This window comes from Pipistrellus hanaki, assembly GCF_964339955.1.
Source record: "Pipistrellus hanaki genome assembly, chromosome: 2".
Lineage (NCBI taxonomy): Eukaryota > Metazoa > Chordata > Mammalia > Chiroptera > Vespertilionidae > Pipistrellus > Pipistrellus hanaki.
The window spans coordinates 50135844-50158367 of NC_140504.1; the positions used below are offsets into that span (position 1 = coordinate 50135844).

Sequence of the window (22524 nt, forward strand, 5' to 3'; positions counted from 1 at the left end):
GTCAAGGAAAAAGTGGGATTTGAAACAATACAAGTTTCCTTAGCATGAAATTTGAAATGGCCTTTAGCCATTTCAAAATACATACACTTGTATTTTAGTTATCAGTATTCATGTCTCCCATAATGAGATGGCCTTCACTCTTTCTCCCATCTTGGAGCCTGAGGAGGCCTGCTTGGAACAGGGCTTCCATAGCAACAAACGTGACGAGACTGTGGTCCAAGGCCATTTCGCTGGCCATCAGTGGGGTCTCCAGAACCAGAGGGCCCACACAGCTCTTCTTGAAATTGAAGGTGTTTATGCTTGAGGTGAAACTGAATGCTCTCTAGGCAAGAGATGTACTTAACGTGTACAAACTAAAGAATAACACACTGTGACTTCTGGTGGCAAACCGAACAAAACCAAAGTAATCTGGGGAAAGTTAACTCGTGCTCATGGAAACAGTGTCATGGTTGGATCTAAATTCTGAAGTAATCTCCTTGCTAATAAGGCCATTGGACACAGAGTCTGTGTAATGCTGTACCCTCAAGGATTTAAACTTATTAAAGAGCAAATAAATAAAATGGATTTGTTCTCTTGTTTAAGAAGGTGGGGGGGAGGTGCCAAGAGCCATGTCTCACATATTTTTGTGTGCCAAATAGTGTCCAACACTGCAAAAAAAAAAAAAAAAATCACATTTTATTTTTTTAATTTTAAAAAAAAATATATTTTATTGATTTTTCACAGAGAGGAAGAGAGAGATAGAGAGTTAGAAACATCGATGAGAGAGAATCATCAATCAGCTGCCTCTTGCACACCCCCTACTGGGGATGTGCCCACAACCAAGGTACATGCCCTTGTCCGGAATTGAACCCGGGACCTTTCAGTCTGCAGGCCAACGCTCTATCCACTGTGCCAAATCGGTCCCGGCTATTTTTTTAAATAATTTTTAACATACATTATTTTTAATTGATTTGATAGAGGAAAGAAGAAGGAGAGAGAAAGAAACATCAATGATGAAAGAGAATCATTGATCTGTTGCCTTCTGCATGACCCCCACTGGGGATGAGTATTAGTAATATTTAATGTCAGTTGTACTCACATTATCTTGGAGCTGCTCTTCAGGTTTCTGTTGCTTTCATCTGTGTCCCATCTGCATCTAAATCCCATCTCTAGATACTTTCTCTCCCTTCCACTCCTTTTTTTTCTTCTTTGCCAAAAATAATGGCTTTAGCCCTTTTATATTTGAAATTGATAGTAATTCTAGTACATTTGTGGTAGTGTCACCAAAGGAAGTATGCATGAGGCCAAAAGAGGTAAAGAATTATAAATTTACTAGTGGCCCAGTGCACAAATTCATGCACCTTGAAAGGAATTGTGGGCTGCAGTGGGCACAGGGGCAGATCTCAGCTCATCCTCTGCACTCCCACCTGGCCCCTCCTGCTGCTGCCCCTTGGTCCTCTGTCTGCCAGCAGCCCCACTCCTGCTGCAGCCACTCGCACATGCTAATGGCTCTGGGCACTTCTCAAACCCGCTGACAGCGTGGAGTAATTGGTGCTGGCACCAGCAGTGGATACAAGCAGGGCCGGTGCCGTCAGTGGGTGCTAGTGGCAGCTACTGCCCTCGTTGCCCCTCAGGAGCAGGGGGAGGTGGAAAAGTCCTAATGGAAGATCAGGGCCGGCAGCTGCCGTTCACACCTGCTGACAGCGCTGAGCATTTGGGGCCTGCAGCCGCCAGACACTGACAATGGGTGTGAGTGGCAGCTCCAGCACCCGCCATGTTCCGCACACACCCTCTGGTGGTCAGTGCACGTCATAGTGACTGGCTGTTCAGTTCTGCCATCCAGTCTATTTGCACATTAGCCTTTTATTATATAGAATTAAGTTATCTGGAAACCAGATGGCTGAGCCCCAAAATGGCACCAGAACCTAGGGATGGGGAGACAGAGGTTTTTAAGGACTCTAAGCGGGCTTTTTTGGCTGGGAGTTCTCTGGGGAGGTCCAGATCCTGGGCAAGTCAGAGGATAAAGTTACTGGTCTTAGCAAATGGAATGTGGTCTAAGTGAAAGGGAATATCGGTTGGGAAACTATCTAAAGATCAGTTTCCCAGGGGAGGAGGTATGGATTTACTTATTTGATCAGACCTAACAATTTGATTATAAGGAGTCCCAGGAAATCTCAACAGGTAAAGTATACACATTGTATTATTGTTGTTCTTTGGTACATTTCTTCACTTTTATCTGCCTTAAGATAGATTATGCTGTATTGTATATGCTACATGCTTTGGGGTGGGGTGGGTGGGGTGAGGGAAGACATTGCTATTAACTCTCATTAAAAATAGTTGTATTTTAGCCAAAACCGGTTTGGCTCAGTGGATAGAGCGTCAGCCTGTGGACTAAAAGGTCCCAGGTTCGATTCCTGTCAAAGGCATGTACCTTGGTTGCGGGCACATTCCCAGTAGGGGGTGTGCAAGAGGCAGCTGATTGATGACTCTCTCTCATCAATGTTTCTAACTCTCTATCCCTCTCTCTTCCTCTCTGTAAAAAATCAATAAAATAAATATTTTTTAAAAAATAGTTGTATTTTATTGACCATCTACACTTCTTTATTTTCTAAAACCCGCATGTGTTCTTGTTCATCTGTCCTATGATTCAGATATTTATGTTCCTAATTTAAATTTCTTAAAATTATTCAACTAATAAAGTCTTTAATATCATTAAGCCTTTGGCATTTTGTTGTTTTAATAGGTACTGTCTTATACAACATCCTTTGTGAAAGCTGTCTTTGATTTCCATCCATCGCCAAATGAAAAAATTATCCTGTTTTGAGCAGCTTTTTATCTGTAATCAAAATTATGTACAATAAATACTAACACTATCTCTAATTAGTTACATGTAGGGTGGTGAGTGAATAGAGGATTTAAAGAAAAGGACTTGCTCATAGGTAGAAATGAAATGCTGGTTCATCCTTTAGGTGTGATGCAGAATTCTCATGTTCTGTCTTCTCATATCAGAACTACAATATTAAATATATTACATCTAATTTGGATTAATTTTGAAAAAATATTCTTTCATGTTGGTTCTACTCAATTAAAATGTCCTCTTTGACTGGACTTTTTTTTCTTCTGTCATGGGAACACTCAGAACTCATTAGTTTCAAGGCTATTTTGCTAAAATAATCACACATGATGTTCTCAGTTTTATTTCTAAACTAGAGGCCCAGTACATGGATTCATGCACTGGCAGGGTCCCTCAGCCTGGCCTGCAGGGATTGGGTCGAAACCAGCAAACCAGCTCTCTGACATCTCCTGAGGGGTCCCGGATTGGGAGAGGGTGCAGGCCAGGCTGAGGGACCCCAATGGTGCATAAATTCGTGCACTGAGCCTCTAGTATGCATATAAGATCTTTGGTTAATCTCCTCCCGCCCTCCCCCTTCCCACCTTCCTTCTGAGATTCATCAGTCTGTTCCATGTTTCCATGCCTGGGGTTTCCGCTCCTGCGGTGAGCCTCTGTCCCCTAGTGGTCAGTGTGTGTCATAGCTACTGGTCAGTCGGCCAGTTGCTTAGGCTTTTTAAAATTTTTTATTTACAGAGAGGAAGGGAGAGGAATAGAGAGTTTGAAACATCGATGAGAGAGAAACATCGATGAGAGAGAAACATCGATTATCTGCCTCCTGCACACCCCCTACTGGGGATGTGCCCACAACCAAGGTACATGCCCTTGACCAGAATCAAACCTGTGACCCTTCAGTTCTCAGGCCAATGCTCTATCCACTGAGCCAAACCAGTTAGGGCAGGCTTTTATATATATAGATAGGGTTACTCTCTCTCCCCCCCCCCCCCCTTATTCTTTCTGCACTACTAATATCTTAGTACACCATTTGAAAGTTTGTAAATTATCTTTCCTTTTCTGCTTGCCTGCCTGTCTGACTTTTTTTTTTTTTTTTTTTTTTTTTTTTAAGATTTTTAAAGTTTGATATTTAGAGAGAAGGGAAGGAAGAGAAAGAAACATTGATGTGAGAGTAAGACATCGATAGATTAGCTGCCTCCTGCATGACCCCCTTTACCCCCACTGGGGATCTAGCCTGCAGCTGGGGCCTGTGCCCTGACAGGATTCAGACCAGCAACCTTTTGTTTCATCAGATGATGCCCAACGAAATGAGCTACACTGGCCAGGGCCTGCCTAACATTTTGCTAACATAAATCCTGCCTTCTCTTTCTCTTTTGAAATTTAGTTGCTGTCAGGGTTGAAGCAAGCGGGCTGTGCTGGTACCCTGCCTCACTCTTCTGCCTTCACGCCCCTCAAGGTATCTTTCGTTACTGTAATTTACCGGGAACTTTGTGGGGTGGTATGTGTTGAGATCTTAACTTTTCCAATGGATTGGTCTAATAGTAAGCAGTCTGGCATCTAAGATTACATGAAATGTACTTAAACTATTTGAATTTAACATTAATTTCACTTGAAGTTTTATCATACCAGAAACAGTCATAAATTCTTTATAAATATCATTCTCATTTTAAAAATATATATTTTATTGATTTTTAACAGAGAGAAAGGGAGAGAGAGAGAGAGCTAGAAACGTCGATGAGAGAGAAACATCAACCAGCTACCTCTTGCACACCCCCTACCGGAGATGTGCCCGCAACCAAGGTACATGCCCTTGACCGGAATCGAACCTGGGACCTTTCAGTCCACAGACTGACGCTCTACCACTGAGCCAAACCGGCTTCGGCTGTTCTCATTTTCTTATCAGTAGTTTTTCTTTTGTCGTGAGTTATTTTATTTTGACTAATATGTAATATCAAATTTACTCTGATACTACTGTACATGCAAAGCAGTTTGAGTTCCAGACCTCAAACTATTACTGCCGAAACCCTCTACAGTGGCTCCAGGAGATCCGTTTTGGTAAATAGTTTTGCAGCTTCTCGGCCACTGCTATTTGCTTATGTAGTATCTGTGGCTGCTTTTGTGCTCAGCAGCACACTTGGAATAGTTGTGAAGGAGATCATCTAATCTGGAAACCTAAATAAAGAACCTGTAGGATATTATTTTTTAAAGGCCCATAGGGATGGTAATTCTATCTTGGTTATCATATGACACATAAGAGATGATTAATAATCCTTACTGTCAAGATCCTCTATTTTCTAACTTCTATCTGTCCTCCTGTGGCTTATGTTTATTTCTTTCCAGAGTGGAGATTTTCTAGTAAATAGCAGTCTTCAAATATTCTTCTTTTTTTTAAAAATAAATCTTTGTTGTTCAGATTATTACTGGTGTTCCTCTTTTTTCCCCCCCATAGCTTCCTCCACCTTATTCCCCATCCCACGCCATGCCCTTACCCCCTGCCACTGTCCTCATCCATAGGCGTAAGATTTTTGTCCAATCTCTTCCCGCATCCCTCAGACCCCCTTCCCCCTGAGAATTGTCAGTCCCCTCCCTTTCTATGTCCCTGATTCTATTATATTCACCAGTCCATTCTGTTCTTCAGATTTTTTATTTACTTGATTTTTAGATTCACTTGTTGGTAGGTATGTATTTGATGTCTTTTTGTTGTCCATAGTTTTTACCTTTACCTTTTTCTTCTTCTTCCTCTTCTTAGAGAATACCCTTCAGCATTTCATTTCATTAGTAGTTCAAATATTCTTTATATTTGAAAATTATTATGATGTCATCCTTGTCTTATCCTTAAATAAACTCTGATCCTTTTACATGCTTTCCCCAGCCTTAGAAACGTTCACAAGTTCTCTGCCTTTCATTTTGGCTCCACTGTGTCCAGCACAAATCTCTCTCATTAGAGCTCGCCTGGGGCTGAGCATAAAACAAGGACTTTTCTCACCTCTTACAGAGCTTTAGGTCGACCTTTTCCATCTCAATATTAATTTGCTCAGTATCTGTTACAATTCTCAAATGTTTTAGTTAAATGACAATTTAAATGATAATTTTTACATCTTTTAAAAATATATATATTTTATTGATTTTTTACAGAGAGGAAAGGAGAGAGATGAGAGAGAAACATTGGATCAGCTGCCTCCTGCACACCTCCGACTGGGGATATGTCTGCAACCAAGGTACATGCCCTTGGCCTGAATCAAACCTGGGACCTTTCAGTCCGCAGGCCGACGCTCTATTCACTGAGCCGAACTGGTTTCGGCTACAATTTCTACATCTTATATCTTTTGTTTTCCAAAATACTTAATTTTGATTTTTTTTAACATTTTAACACACACACACACACACACACACATATCTACATTTTTTATTTTTCTGTTTGTGCCATTGGTCCTTGAACAAGTCTTTAGCTAATCAGCTTTCTAGCTCATATTTTTAAAAAATAAGGTTAGTCTTTTGTTTGTTTCTCTATAAAGATATCCAGCTTTTGCCTCATTTGCCTATAAATTTCTTTTAGTAGTTCCTCTTGTTATTTTAAGTTAAATTTATTTAAATTCCATTTCTTCTCAACATTCTAAATTTAGTTTATTGCCAACTGTAAATTGAACATGTTCTCTTTTTCACTAATGAGAATGTTGTATATTACTTTACTCAAGAATGCAGCTTGCTTTTTAAATCTTAGTTCTCAGACTAAAAGTGTCAGATCAAGGAATAATTACCACAAAATTGTCATTTAGATCAGTCTAAGAATTTACTCAACAGCATAGCCCCTATTTATGTATTTATTTTAGCAGTTAAAATTCCATTTCATTCAACCCAACTCCAATTAGAAATAAAAGATTTCTGGAAGTGCCTTAGCTGGCTTGGCTCAGTGGATAGAGTGTTGGTCTGTGGGCTCAAGGGTCCCGGGTTTGATTCCCACCAAGGGCACATGCCCTGGTTGCAGCTTAATCCCCAGTAGGGGTCGTGTAGGAGGCAGCGAATCAATGATTATATCTCATCATTGATGTTTCTCTCTGCCTCTCCTTGTCTGAAATCAGTGAAAATCTATTAAAAAAAGAAAAAAAGATTTGTGGAAATAATGAAACAAAAAAGGGTGGGGGAAGGGATGGGAGCAGATATGTGTGTGTATTTTAAAGTTTTTCTGTTCAAAATGTGTCATAGTTATTGTAAAGTTATATTTAAATTTTTTAGTATAATTAGATATCAAGGTCTAAAAAGTTATTCTAGTATCCTGTTATTCTTCTACATCTTTATCCAGCCAGCCAACACTTCTTTTTTTTAATTTTATGTTTTTATTGATTTCAGAGAGAGGAAGAGAAAGGGAAAGAGGGATAGAAATATCAATGTTAAGAGAGAATCATTGATTAGCTCCCTCCTATATGCCCCCCAACCCTGAGCATGTGTGCTGACCAGGAATCGAACCATGACCTGATTCATGGGTTGAAGCTCAACCATTGTGCCATACTGGTTGGGCCCAACATTTATTTATTTATTTATTTATTTATATTTATATATATATATATATATATATATATATATATATATATATATATATATATATAATTTATATTTTTATATTTATTTTTATTTTTTATTTTTTATTATTTTTTGTTGTTGTTGATTTGAGAGAGAGCAGAAGAGAGAGGGAGAGGAGAGATAGAAACATCCATGACAGAGTAATATCAGTCAGCTGCCACCTACACACCCCCTACTGGGGAGGGAACCCACAACCTGGGCATATGCCCTGACCGGGAATTGAACCAGTGATCTCTTAGTTCATGGTTTATGGGTACTCTCAACCACTGAGCCACACTATTCAGACCCAGCACTTCTTTTTAAATTAGTTTAACTACATTTTTCTTTATTTAGGTAAACTTTATACCAGTTCACCTACCTCTTCTTCCTTTTTATAGTTCCTTTGCTCAATGAATTAAAAACAGCTTGGATTCAAATTCTAGTCTAGAAATACAGCTATCTGTAATATTTAAACACCTTGTTTCCTAACTGAAATAAAAAACTTTTATCACTCTGTCTTAACACATTAAATTTTATTCTGCAGAGAAGAATACTTTAGAAACTATACCAGAAAAATACTATTATAAAATAAAAAGATATTCTTTCCTTTGCATTTCCCAATTATTATCTTTTCTCAGTTATAAGAAAGGCTTATTATATAATAGGACTGTCTTGAGAGAATGCAATACATAAACCTTGTATTCTATAGAAATAAAAAATTTGGCCTTAAAAAAAATATATATATATATATATATATATATATATATATATATATATATATATATATAAAATCACTTCTTAACCTTTTGGCTAAGATCTTGTGTAATACCTATTTTTATAAGTGTAAAAAACATATAAAATTAAATCAATAGTCCAAATTTTCATTTCTAGACTTAATTTTGAAGGAAAGTTGCATGGTTTTTTTTTCTCTTTTATAATCCTAATGTTCCCATAAATATGGAGAGTTCCTCTTCTTGAATAATAAGTATTGATATATCTTTTTCTCCACAGAATGGTGACAGATCTAATGCTGTATCAAGTTCACCTACAACAGAAACAGGTAATAGACACACAGGGGCAGTTCTCCACATCAAGATTGTAATTCTTTACCAGGATTTTCCTCATAAAGTATTCTTTTTTTCAATTACAGTTTACATTCAGTATTATTTTGTGTTAATTTCAGGGTTACAGCATAGAGGTTAGACAGTTACATACTTTACAAAGTGCCCCGCCCCCCATCCCCAATATTTAAAGTACCCACCTGGCTGATAAATTACCTCTTAGAGATGAGAAATCAGACACAATATTGGAAACTTTCTGTACATTTTAAATTTTTAAATTCAACTGGTTGTTCAACTATTCAGCTATTTGGTATGAACAAATGAGCATGAGCTAGCAGTGCTACAGGTTTGCAAGAGACTATATTCAATATATTAACATTCAGTCTACCTTTACTGATACACCAAAATAACATGACAATTAAAAATACACACAAGCTGCCTTCCTGCTGTCAGGGTTTCGTTTCTGTACCAGGTTTTGTACTAACAAAATTATTATCCTTTTATATCATTGCCATATTTAATTTTTTTTCATTTATTGAACTTTTGTGACATGTGTCTGTTACATATTTAATGATTTTTCATCTCTTTTTATCCAATTTACTTTCTGTGCTGATTTAGTTCATCATTCTCCTGAATATTCTTTTCCTGCTGCTACCCAGAGAAACCAGCCCCAGCGCCCTGAAAGCTTCCTTTTCCGAGCAGGTGTCAGGGCAGAAACAAACAAAGGTAGGAGGTGTGACTAAGGGGGAGGAGGGAATGCTTCATACAATGACATGTACTGTCACATGCTTTTAAACCACCCTGAGATGTCACCTTGGCAAGAGCTTTGGATTCTGCATTTATCTGTGATCTCACTGACATTACAGCAGGAGACTCTTGTTTGAACTTGTTGTTTTTAATTTTTTTTAATTGATTTTTCAAGAGAGGAAGGGAGAGACAGAGAGAGAGAAACATCCATGTGAGAGAAAACCATCAATTGGTTTCATCCTGCACTTGCATCAACTGGTGATTGAATGTGCAACCCCAGCATATGCCACAACCAGGAGTTGAACCCTCCACCTTTTAGGTGTACAGGTTGACACTCCAGGCAACTGAGCCACACTGGCCAGGGACTGAATTTGTTTTAATTAGAAAGTTTCTTGGCCCTGGCCAGGGAACTCGGTTAGAGCATCATCCCAAAACACCAAGGTTGCAGATTCATTCCCCGGTCAGTCAGTATACATCCAAGAATCAACCAGTGAATGCATAAATAAGTGGAACAACAAATTGATACCTCCCTCCCCCTCCCCCTCCCCCTCCCCCTCCCCCTCTCCCTCCCCATCTCCCTCCCCCTCCCCCTCCCCCTCCCCTTCCCTGCCACTCCTCCCCTCTCTCCCTTCCTCTCCCATCCCCACCATTTCCCTCTCTAATAGTTTTGTGTGTGTTTTTTTAAAGAGAATTTCTTTATACCACCTAAAAGCAGGTTATAGTGTTTGAACAAATAAAATACTTTTTTAGGGCTTTAGAGAATGTTTCTCTTCTCTATAATGAGCTCTCTTACAGATTTTTTCTTTCTACAGTATGTGCTTAAATAAATGAATCTGTAATTTTTTCCTAATTTTTGTGTGTGTTTTTTTGTTTTTAGTTAAAATGAAAAATTTCTGCCTAGTCCCAAAAGAAATTACTACCTGGAATTAAAAACAAACATTTCAAGTCCAAAAATACTTTTAATGTAACTGATAGTTGCACTTGCAATGAGATTTAAAATTAAACCAGAGACATACTGCTGATGAGATTATAAATTAGTATGGAAAACTTTTTACATTATCTACTAATGTTGAACATTTGTATAGCCTATAACTAGCAAATTTGCCTTCTGAAATATTTATACATGTATACCAAAAGATATGTACAAAAAGATTCATAGCAACATTTTTCATAATAGCCCCAAACTTAATGTCTATCAATGATAGAATGGATTAAAAATTGTGGTATATCTATACAGTGGGATACCATATAAGCAATGAAGATTATCAAATTAACATATACAACATGGATAAATCTCTTAGTGTTTATTAGAAAGTTCAAATATGAACGAAACTATTCAGGTGTTAGGAGTCAGGGAGTAGGTGATTGGAACCTGTGGTGGTAGAAATAACCTTTGGATACTGATGATAGAGAGCTTAAGAGGAGCTTCTGGGTGTTCGTAATGTTGCATTTATTTACCTGGTTGTGTCCACTTTGTGAAGATAATTCATTGTGGTGTTTGTTTATGATTTATGTATAATTTTCTGTATGTGTGTTATTTTTCATAATGAAAACATTATGAAGTGGATGTGATTAAACAAAAGTAGTTGAGCCAAATGGGTAATGGACATTTGTTGATTTTTTTTTTATACTATTCTCACTTTGATTTTGTGTATTTGAAAATTAGCATAATAAATTTTTAAAGAGTTAATCCAGAAGTAGAAAGTGCTATACTTGAACGAAAACTGTGAACAGGTGGATCAGGTTATTTTTCCAATATTGGCAAATCACCTTTCTGTATCATATGAATATTTTTTAGGTCATGGTTCAACCCTTCTTTCATCTTCTGAACCTACCACGGATTCTACAGATCCCATAACAAGACAGAATTCAAGGCAGAGAGAAGAAGAACTGGAATCAATAGATCAGCTACGGAAAGTGTGTACAGTACCTTGAAATTACACTTTTTCATTATAATCCTGTAATCAATTGTTTATGTGACTTACAATTTTTAACAGAGTAAAGAAGTACCCATTGTGTGATGAAAGTAAAAGTAATTTTGCTAGTAAAATTCTTTCAACTGTTTACTAGGGAAATGAGATGGGTTATTCTATAAAGCTCAATTCTTTAAATCTGGCCCTACTCATTAAAAAATATTTTCTGCTTCATGTAAAGAATTCTTATAAGAGTAATAATAATTTATATGTTATATTACTCATATACATATCACACATCATTTATAGTATTTATTTTTTATTTTGGAGTTAAGAGACAATCTAGTTTTTTTCAATCCTCACTTGAGGATATTTTCCATTGATTTTTAAAAATATATATTGATTTTTCACAGAGAGGAAGGAAGAGGGATAGAGAGCTAGAAACATTGATGAGAGAAATATCGACCAGCTGCCTCCTGCACACTTCCTACCGGGGATCTGCCCGCAACCAAGGTACATGCCTTTGACCGGAATCGAACCCGGGACTCTTGAGTCTGCAGACCGACGCTCTATCCAATGAGCCAAACCGGTTTTGGCATTCCATTGATTTTTAAAGAGAGTGAAATAGAGGGAAAGAAATATAGATGTGAGAGAAACACATCAATTGGTTGCCTCCTGCATGAACCCCAACCAGGGCCCAGGCCGGGAGGAACCTGTAACTGAGGTATGTTTCTTGATTGGAATAAAACCCGGGACCCTTTGGTCCGCAGGCTGATGCTCTATCCACTGAGCAAAACCAGCTAGGGCTAGTTGTTTTTTTAATCAGAAAATTATAAATGAATTTCTATTGTTTTATTTTGCACCACTATGCCCTGACTGCCATATCGATGTAATTGATATCCTAACATTGATTTAGATAGAAGGATAAAGTAGGGATTATAATCTGAAGTTATTTGTGTTTTATCCTGATTTCTAATTAAATATATTCATTGTAATTCCATTATGTCCTATGTGCCAGCCACTCTTCAGTTAATACATCGCATGTTTTCTGTTCTTTTAGCACATTGAGTACCGTCTGAAAGTATCTCTGCCTTGTGATCTCGGAGCAGCTCTAACCGATGGTGTTGTTCTTTGCCATTTGGCCAATCACGTGTGGCCTCGATCTGTCCCAAGTATTCACGTTCCCTCACCAGCTGTAGTAAGTTTATTGTTAAAAAATGTTGGCTGCTTGTCAGACATCTATAAAGTACAATGGCAGGTGTTGTGCAGAATGCTAGAGATACAAATACGAATAGTGCAGTCCCTGCCTTCCCTACCTTCTGCCAGAGAAGAAAATGGGCACGTAGACAGTGACTTACAGCAGAGTGCGTGATGTTGGAAGAGAGGTAAGAGATGTGCATGGGAATACAGAAAACGGACCGCTCATTTCTGCCTGAAGAGTTCAGGAAAGCCCTCCAGAAGAGCTAAAATTGTAGGAATTCTGACATAGTATTTCTAGATTTGAAAGATAAGGAAGATCATGGCACATTCAAGGAATTTAACTTGTTCAGAATTGATCCTGCACAAGGTGTGAGTGCAAAAGGCAGGAAATGTAGCTAGAGAGGTAAGGCAAAGGCCAGCACCTCTTTTTGTAATAAAATTTTATTGGAACCGAGTCCCGCTTGCTTATATATTATATGTTACCTTCAGACTATTAACAGAATTGAGTAGTTGCAACAGATCTTATGGCTCTCAAGACTAACATTTATTTGACTCTTTAAGAAAAAGTTTGCTGACTCTGATCTAGAGCATTGAGTTTATAAAGCAACTGGCAAGAATATTTTTAAAATTAGCAAAATTTTTTAAATTTTGCTAGTAAATCACATTTTTCTTCCTTTGCAGCCTAAATTGTCAATAGCAAAATGCAGGCGAAATGTGGAGAATTTCCTAGAAGCTTGCAGAAAAATTGGTGTGCCTCAGGTAATGAATTCATCGTTTTTATATTGCTTAAATAGATGGTTATTATTTTTCTGAAATCTTTCAGAAGTGCAGGAATCTATAACCTTATAGGGCTAGCTTTGAACTAAACTGATCATTACTAACATGATTTTGTATTCTTAGAGGCAATCGGTATACTTTGAGCAGTTTTCCTTAATTATTTCCAAGGACCAAGCAAAAAATCATACATACATAAATTTTTTTATTTTAAATCTTTATTATTGGAAGTATTACGTGTCCCCTTTTCCCCCCAATTAACTCTCTCCAGCCCACCCCCACATATAATTTTAAATGTATTGTAATAACATGCAAAGTAATCAAAAATAGTTATTCTGACATTTCCTAAACATTCCCACTTGCGGTTTGACTGGTAATACATCTTCATGCACAATAGTCTGTGCTTTCAAAATAAGTGCATCTTCGATTGAGAATGCTTCAGTGGGTTTCAGGTATTTTCACACTTGTTATATTACTTTTCTTATTTATTTTGAAATAAAGTTAGACTTAGAGAAATGTTGCAAAAATATCGCAGAGAGTCATTGTGTACACTTCACCCAGGATCCTCCACTGCTAACATTTATATAAACGTAGAACGCCATCCAGACTAAGGAACACTGGGATATGCTGTTAACTGAATTACAGATTCTGTTCAGATTTCCCGTTTTCCTACCAAGCTCTAATACTTTGGATTTTAGCATTTAGCCCCCAAGAGGCCATTTTTAGGCTCTTGTCCTGCTATTGAAATTTATTGCTTCTGACTTCCGCAGTTACGGCTTTATTGCCTTTAATAGTACAAAAAATTAAACTTTATAGATGTGATTAAGGGATATGAACTTGATACACTTTTTATTCATTTTACCCTTTTAAAAACAATTATGTTAAACCAACTAAGCATGGTGCTCTTAAGAAATATAATATTTAATGAAATTAAATTTAAAGAAATAAGCAACTTGGTAACATTTTATATGTTTTTTTCATTAACCACAGTCATTACAGTTCCTGTCATCATTTTCTCCTTCAAGGAGAAAAACATGATTCTTCTGTCTCCTTAATTAGAAATCCAGTATTGGGCCCTGGACTCAAACTCCACTGTTTCTCTTGAAGTTAAGCCCTTGTCCTAATGGCTGTCACAACATGACTCTTTTTTAACCCAGTTCCATTCCTGTCTCTTCGCGGCCAGGACTGGTGAAGGGCTCAGCTCACTGTCCAGTGAGCATTTTCTCTTTCAGCTCGTTCACATGCTGCAGAATGGAAGAGAGAGAGCTCAGCTCCATAGTGTCTGTATTAGTCAGTGTGTTTTCCTCCTTTTATTAAGTAGATTGTGATTCTATTTCTTTTTCACTTTTTTCTTTTGTGTTTTTTTAAGAATTATAAAATGAAAGAATTTAAATATGTTTGGTGGTAGTTAGCAAGAACCTTTAATTGCTGTATGAAAAAATTCAAATTTTTTTTTCATTTTTACATCATAGTTTCCTAAAGGCTCATCATCTCTTAGAACAAACCTTTAAAATAAATAAATAAATATATATATATATATATATATATATATATATATATATATGTGTGTGTGTGTGTGTGTGTGTGTGTGTGTGTGTGTATTGATTTTTTTACAGAGAGAAAGGGAGAGGGATAGAGAGTTAGAAACATCAATGAGAGAAACATTGATGTTTCTGGGATGTGCCCACAACCAAGGTACATGCCCTTGACTGGAATCAAACCTGGGACCCTTCAGTCCACAGGCCGATGCTCCATCCACTGAGCCAAACTGGTTTTGGCAGAACAAACCTTTTTTAAACGTATTAATACGTTTTCTAAACAAATAGCATGCATTTTCTCCATATTAACAAGCAGGTCTAAAACTCAGATGTTCACATTAACATTCAGTGCTTTCTTTTTGTCTATTGAATATGTTCCTACCTGGTCATCACATTACACAAGCCTGCCCAGTACCTGCCTGCTTCCATACCATCAGGTCCTGAACAAAAGCCTGTGGCATGGGTTGGCATAGGGAATGGCAGCCAGAGAAAAGATATGAGTGATTCAAGAGAGTCACTGCACACATAGAGGAATGCGGAGAACAGCCCCAAAGAGCAAGACATGTTAGTAGAATTAGCCTGTCAAGCCTGTTGAAAGCACTGTGTTTACCAGTGTTTATCGTCATGGGACCTGTATTCTGGGCTTTATGGAACCATCATCTACCTCAGATTTAAAGTGCACACTCTTAAATTCTTTTAGAATGTGCCTGCAGTCAGCGAAATACAAAGACAGAGTGCCTTAGAGCAGGCATTTAATTCAGCATTTGCCAAGCAGTGGTGAATAGTGTTTACTGTGGGCCAGGCTGTCCCTATTCCTACCAGAACTGTGCTATTTGAAGTCAGGAGGAGAAAGCAATGTAATTTTAAAATACTGGGTGGTTAGAAAGGGTTTCTGGACATAATGACATACGTATCCTTCCTCCCCACCTCTTCCCCACCCGAAGGGGGAAACGGACATCCCACACAGCCACCTCTTCCTCCTCTGCCCCCCACTCTTCACCGCCACCGCCGCCGCCGCCACTTCCGATGGTTCCTGTTAGGCTGCAGCTTCTGCTCTAAAAGAAATTAGTCATTTGCTTAGAACAAAGTGAAGGAAAATGAATAAATACACAAACTCATAGGTTCAAACTAGCATTCTCAGGGCCTCTGCTAAGGAGGAAGGAGAAGCCTGTGCCGCCGCCGCCTCCTGTCCCCCTGCTCCGGGCGCTCTGATTCCTGCACAGCCCACTCTCTGTGTGACTGTAAAGAAAACAGGAATGTAATGTTATAAATATCAGATTCTATATGTAAAGGCAAACAATTTCCCTTCTCAATATAATTTTTAAGTGTTTATAATGTAAGTTATGAATAAAATATTAAAGAATAAGGTGACTATGTTCTAACCGGTTTGACTCAGTGGATAGAGCATCGGTCTGTGGACTGAAGGGTTTCAGGTTCGATTCCGGTCAAGGGCATGGACCTCGGTTGCGGGCACATTCCAGTAGGGGCTGTTCAGGAGGCAGCTGATAGATGATTCTCTCTCATCGATGTTTCTAATTCTCTATCCCTCTCTCTTCCTCTCTGTAAAAAATCAATAAAATATATATTTTTAAAAAAGAATAAGGTGACTATTAAAAACTTCTGATAAGATTGGGCATGTGGATATTCTTTTTATTACTGTGCTTTTATTAGGTATGTTACATTTGAAAAACTAGTGGATGATAAAAATTTCTATGTGAGTTCAATATCTTGTGTACTAAAATTACTATATGTTATGTGTTGAGTATTTTCTATCTATCAAGTCCAGTGATATATATTTGCTTATTTAATTTCTTCATCTATGAACTGAAAGGTTGGGTAATCTCTGAGATCGTTGTGATGTAGCTTCATTTTGCACATATCAGTGAAGACGTGGTTAGATGGGCGTGCCGTGGCTTTAGAGGAGCACCACGCCATCCAGTACACCTGAGCAGCTAAATTCTCTGATTGTAGGTTTTCCTCCTTTTTTGAACTTTCTTAATTAACCTGGCTTTCCCTGAAAACTTCCCTCTCCTCAGCCTGCTCCTAGGTTTTGTCCATTTTCTGAGAAACCTATTCTTTTTTGTTATTGAGGAAGAATGAGATCCGAGAAAGAGGTTTCCTCTCGAAGCCCTCACTGCTCTCAGGCCTCCCTCAGCCGGCAGCCAGAGCTGCTCATTGTACCCTGAATGTTCATACCAGTCACCATTCCAGCCAGTTTTATTCTGTTTTGTAGTAAAACCAAACTCGGCACACAGAGGTGTCTTTGTAGCTTTGTTGTTCAGCATTTTTTTTTTCATTCATCTTAGTAAAAAATGTTACGAGATGTTTCCTTGAGTATGATTGAGATGATCGTGTTGAATTCTATACTCAAATCTGTATTTCCGATCCACTGACTTTGTTTTTCTGTTTCCTTTCCTGCTCACACTTTGGACAGGACAATCTTTGTTCCCCTTCTGACATCCTTCAGCTAAACCTCAGCGTTAAAAGAACGGTTGAAACACTGCTTTCTCTTGGGGCACGTTCAGAAGAATCCAGTTTTGTCTCTCTGTCTATACAGCTTTTGGGTTTTGTGGCATTTTATTGTATTTTAATGTTAACTCTCTGTATGCTTTATTACTGGACCTTCCCCCTCTAGCTGAAAGAGTGCATTCCAGTGGTTTTTCACCTCATTCCTGGGCTTGGTAAAGGAGGTTTGTTTCTCGTCACAAATATTTACATATGTGCTTTATCTTCCTGGCCATCGGAGAGCTAACCCCTAGCGGAGATGAATCCCTTCCTCATATGTCACGTTAGTCAGTAGGCATTTATGGAGACTAACACAGAGCAAAAGACCGGCATTTTCCTCCTGGCCATTCACCCGTTCTCCTGGCCTGTGGCCTTGTTTCTGTTAATGCTGAAGTGTTTCTGCTAAAACAGTCTGAGCCTGTCTTAGCATATGACTAAGAATTTCATTCCAAATGACATAATAAAATTCCCATCTGGCTATTTTTCCATGCCTAAACACAACTTTTAAATGTTGAAATTGTAAGTTGCCGAACTTCTTCAACAGATGCTCCTAAGGAAAGTAGTCGTACCCTTTCTGGTTTATAGGGCATCTGCTCACTTAAATCTCTGCATTGAACTGTGCCCTGAAGTCTCCCTCTGGCTGTCTGGGCATCTGGAAGGCACTTAACCTTAATAACTTTAATTTGATCAGAATGGTCAGTCCAAAGTCATGTAGGTTCTCTAGATTGTTATTCTGAGCCCGGGGTGTACATTTAAAGCAATACACAGCAAGCAAATGGTCTAGAGCTGACTGCAGGGGTAGGCAGCTGTCCAGATTTACTATGTGTTCATCTTTAATTGAGCTTCATGTCTAGAATCCTATTAAGAATTTAAAATCAGAATTTATGTAATTCCTAATACCATTTGAACCACCTTACTAGGTGAACTTGTATTTTATAGGCTGTTGAGGAAATTCTATCTGAACTGTAGGTAAAGTATTAGGCAGCAGTCTCTGTTCTGTATACAAGGCAAAGGATATATTTGCTTTTAGAACATCCTGTTGTAGAAGTCAGCCTGGAGGTTTGATGGTTTTCAGTTTCTTCTCTATTAAATGAGACAGTTACTTAAAACATTTAAAACTATTCACTGTTGGTGCTGAAACATGGAACACTGTGTTGGGAACTTTAATTTTATGTCGTAGTAGTGCCTTCCAGAGTTTGGGGGAGGGGAGGGTCAGATGTTTCTGAGTCAGAGATCATTTAGTTCTGTGGAATTTTGTGCTTTTGAAAAAACACCTGATAAAAAACACATGGTCTCATGTGTGTGGTTTGAAGGGCGTAATTGTGCATTCTTTTGGGAACACGTGGTTGTCTAGGCCAGCGGAAGGTGACTGCATCCGGCAGCACAGCCGCCGAGCACGTGTCTGTCACGTGCACCGGCGCAGGGCACGCCCGAGAGGAGCGCAGGGAACCGGCCTCAGAGAGAACAGGTCTCTCCCAAGAGCAAAGCCCTGGAAGCTCATGTTAAGTGTAGCAACCTATACTTGCAGTTGTACTCAAAGTATTTACACAAAGTTGATCATTTAAAAGAGCAAAAGATTGCAGTTACTGTTTTTTAATCAGATAAGTATTTTTTAAAAGAAAGAAGCATTTAAGGACCAATAACTGCTCAAAATAAATACTTTTGTTATATTTTTTATTGCAGCTGATTTTGTAAAACTTCCTACTATAGTAAGTGCTAATGAAAAGCTGAGAAAAGTTCAGTTATCTTCTTTAATAAGTATGTATAATTTCTTTTTAATGAAACCAGAATGCTCCTTTCTGTCCATTTCTTCCCGTAACCCCTGCCTGTATGAAGCCCTGATTTTCACAGTCAGGAGTAATGCAGAGAGGAGGCCTCCCTCCCTCGGGCCGCTGAGCGATGGCACCAGACGGCCGTGCCTTCCTCGTGGACGGCATTCCCATGTGCACCTCCTGTGGCCCAGCCATCTGACATAGCCTGTCCTTTTCTCTCTCTTCGCCTGCCTCGTTTTACTCATTTGCATTACTCTTTTATTTATCAGAGGTAAAGCTCCTGCTTTCACTCCATAGTATTCTGTTTGTCCTCTGTCGTTTGTGTAAGTGTACGTAACTTGTCCATTTTCCATTCTGCCAAAACAATCCTATGTACTTTTAGTTGTGTTAATAAAGTGATAGTATCGGATACCATCTCCGTCTGCCTCATGTGAACAGAGGTCATTTTCCCAACTGACTTTCCACCTCTCAGTTGATTATTGTAAGAGATGCTTTTTTTTTTTTTTCTTTTCAGTTCTGTGATGTTCATCCTGTTTTCTTTTGTGTTTATGTCACGTTTTCCCATTTCAGGAGCAATTATGTTTGCCTCTCCACATTTTAGAAGAGAAAGGTCTGAGCCAGGTTGCAGTGACGGTGCAGGCTCTCCTGGCGCTGGCCCCGCCCAAGCAGCAGCAGCACCAGCTTTCTGCTGCGTGAGGACGCCCCGCGCTCCGGGCACTGCCTGGCCAACACGCCCAGGACACACCACGCCGCCAGCCGCCTGCTTACCCAGAGCTCTCACATGCTCTTAACAGGGACTGTTCCATGATTCCTAACAGGAATATTTCGCTTCATTTCTCCATTTTAGGGGAGGTTATATCTATTTCCATTGAATTGTTTTGGAAGACCTGGTTGATTTTCACAAATGAAACGTAATCCTGTCATTACTGAGAACCAGCACCGAGGCCTGACCTGGCCGTGGTTCCCTGGAGGAAGGGTTTTCCCGCCTCCCAGAGAGAGCGTCTCAGAGACTCGTTAGCTCTCTCAAAGGCACAGACATGCGGTTAGCTTTCCCTGTCCCCCAGACCGCTAGAGCTCTGGTTTTAAACGCGGTTGTTCAGTGGAGTCTCCTGGAGCATTTGTTAAAATACAGGTCCTCGTCAGTAAGGTCTAGGAAGGCCTGGGCATCTGCATTTCCAACGGACATTCCAGATGTTTCATGTAATGGAGTCCACCGTTCCAAGCTAGATATTTGTGTGATTGGGGGAAGCAATGGCTCCACTGTGTTTTCAGCCACATTTAAAACCAAAAGCTGTATGGTGACTACTTGGACTTTCTGTCCAAGGCAAAACAGAAGTATGTAGAAGGCCTAGATTTTGCATGGTAAACCAATGGAACAAAGTTGAATTTAAGGCCAGTGTCCTGGGCCCGACTGTTCGGAATCCTCAGGCCAGTAACTCAGCATTTGCTTTGACTTCCCTGAGGCCCCCCGCCCCTCCTTCAGGCCATGCTGCTCCCAGGATCCCTGGGCCTGCCAGCACCTTCCAGCCACCGCAGTACACGTCCAGCTCCCCAGCTGATGGAAGCCCATAAAACAAAGTGGAAGGAATAAGGGGAAAGCCTTCTGTTTCTTCCAGGCAACTGTCAGTCCCAGGGGCTGAGTTAAAGCGCTTGCAGCATCTTAAAAACGGCTCGCTGCCTTCTCATCCAGCTCCACCGCCAGTGCCTGTTCCCCACTGTGTGCAGAGGTGGGCCCGAGGCCTCCCCCGCACGGGGCCGGGCCTTTCCCTGAGCCTCGGGGAGTTCAGCCCTTCAGCCCTCGGGGTCTTTCTTCCTCTGCATTTTGAACCCTTTTTAGTTGTCGGTGATAATGTTTTGGTCACTGTCCTTACAAACTAAGTTAATAGCGTAAGTGAAGATACTAATTATCTAGGTTTTTTTTTTTTTCTGGGTTTCCTTTACCAATGCATGCATTTGAGCATAATGTTCTCACTCTTTTTATCAATGTAAACACAGCATCTAAACGTAACTTTGGATAAAATAGTGTTTGGTATCTGATAAGTCAATGTTTTCTACTTGTTCTCATAAGCCTTAAGGAAATGAGTTCATCAGGACATTACCACTTGTCCTAGTTTAAAATTATGTATCACAGAACACCTGCACTCAAAGCCCAGCGTTCCGCACAGAACAAAAGCAAAATGCCTTTAAGTGCTTAGAGCCAGACCCATTATACTAACAGTTCCAGACACCCACCAGTCATATGACTTGTTTAGAATTTAGTTATGTGCATTTTTAAACTATATTTTTCCTTCTGGTCAACATTAAACCTCAGTACTACTTCCAGATTATAGCGAGCCATTTGAAGGAAACTCGGCAAAGGACAGGACTCTGTCACATATTTTGCAACGAATAACCCCAGAAGTAAATAGCGTAAGTGAAGATACTAATTATCTAGTTTTTTGCAACATTCGGAACGTTTGCAACTAATTTTTCCAGAGGAATAAATAGTAATTTCAATGCATTTCAAATTTTACACATAAGCATGAAACCTGTTCATGTATTTTTTATCAAATTTTACATTTGAATTGCTAGGAAAAAATGCAGTTTTGGTTGATAATGAAGATATCAAATATATTGAATTTCTTCAAGATGAGGGAACCATGATTTTTTGTTGTTGAAAATTATTTGTATTCAGTGTTTCAGTATTTTATTTGTACCTTTGCGTTTGTTTTTGCTTTTTTTTTTTTTTAAGCTTTATTGAGGTATAATTTATATGCCACAAAATTCTGTTGCTTTATAGTAATGTGCAATTTTTTAAGTTGTACCTTTTGTTTTTTTTACTGGAAAATACGGTTTAACACTTAGCCTTCCAGATACTAACGAAGATGACTTTGTAACAGCTCCACCTGACCGTTTACTTATGCGCTTCCTGCTGCAGCAGCCTTCCCGGAGCTGGAGTGTGGAGGAAGGAAAGGCTGGGTGCCCACCCACCGGGCCCTGCCACCTGCAGAGGCTGTAAGTCAGCAGGTCTCTGGGCTTTCAGGCGCACACGCGCTCGGCACTCCAAACCACTTTCTCCGAAACAACCCACAGGAGGGGGAGCCTTCGTGTTTGACTAGAACAGAGGAGGAGGCTTACTAATAGGTCACTTTTCTTTATAGAAACACCGTCTTACAGCCAATCAAGGAATCTGACTTCTCTTACTTGCCATAGCTCAGCAGTGACTAATGTGTGCCTGTGCTGATGAGTGTGATGAATTTTTAAAAACTAAGCACTTAAATGGTTATAGAAATGAAGGAAAACATGGATATTTTGAAGCTTTTTTATATACATATTGCAGTGAGATGGTTTACAGCAGATTTTATTTCTGAAAATGTTGTAAACATGTAATTAGTAAAAGAATTTGTGAAATGTTGTCCTATATTTGTATGTGTGTAAATATGGTGCATAAGTTCTAACTATAAATATGTCAATATCATGTATGTTATTTTAAATTGCCTGTATGCCACCTTACACTTCCACACTGAAATAAAAACCAACACTTCAATAGCATGAGATAAAGGCTGATTGAAAATGTTCTTATCTAAAGCGTGGTTTCCGTGGCAGAAATGAAAGAGCATCTAATTTCCTAAGGAACGTCAGATCAGGAGAAAC

General features: G+C 39.1%; 1 protein-coding gene and 1 pseudogene across 22 annotated transcripts in view; both read left to right on the forward strand.

The window, feature by feature from the left end:
• LRCH3 (leucine rich repeats and calponin homology domain containing 3) overlaps positions 1 to 22431 on the forward strand; it is a 118069-nt gene extending 95638 nt beyond the window's left edge. For 10 of the 21 annotated variants that reach the window (XM_084871571.1, XM_084871586.1, XM_084871582.1 and 7 more), the window contains 7 exons: positions 4209 to 4280; positions 8393 to 8441; positions 9061 to 9168; positions 10988 to 11106; positions 12163 to 12300; positions 12984 to 13061; positions 17049 to 18431. In XM_084871571.1, the coding sequence (XP_084727697.1) occupies positions 4209 to 4280; positions 8393 to 8441; positions 9061 to 9168; positions 10988 to 11106; positions 12163 to 12300; positions 12984 to 13061; positions 17049 to 17249 (765 nt within the window). In that variant the 3' untranslated portion in view covers positions 17250 to 18431. Of the gene's footprint in view, positions 1 to 4208; positions 4281 to 8392; positions 8442 to 9060; positions 9169 to 10987; positions 11107 to 12162; positions 12301 to 12983; positions 13062 to 17048; positions 18432 to 19461 lie in introns of those variants that run through there. The other 11 variants (XM_084871589.1, XM_084871573.1, XM_084871590.1 and 8 more) reach the window with 3 other exon arrangements.
• On the forward strand, positions 123 to 2803 carry LOC311617366 (annotated as a pseudogene). Its single transcript has 3 exons — positions 123 to 744; positions 1235 to 1292; positions 2723 to 2803. The product of its transcript is annotated as an uncharacterized misc_RNA (transcript).
• Positions 22432 to 22524: the final 93 nt, after the last annotated feature.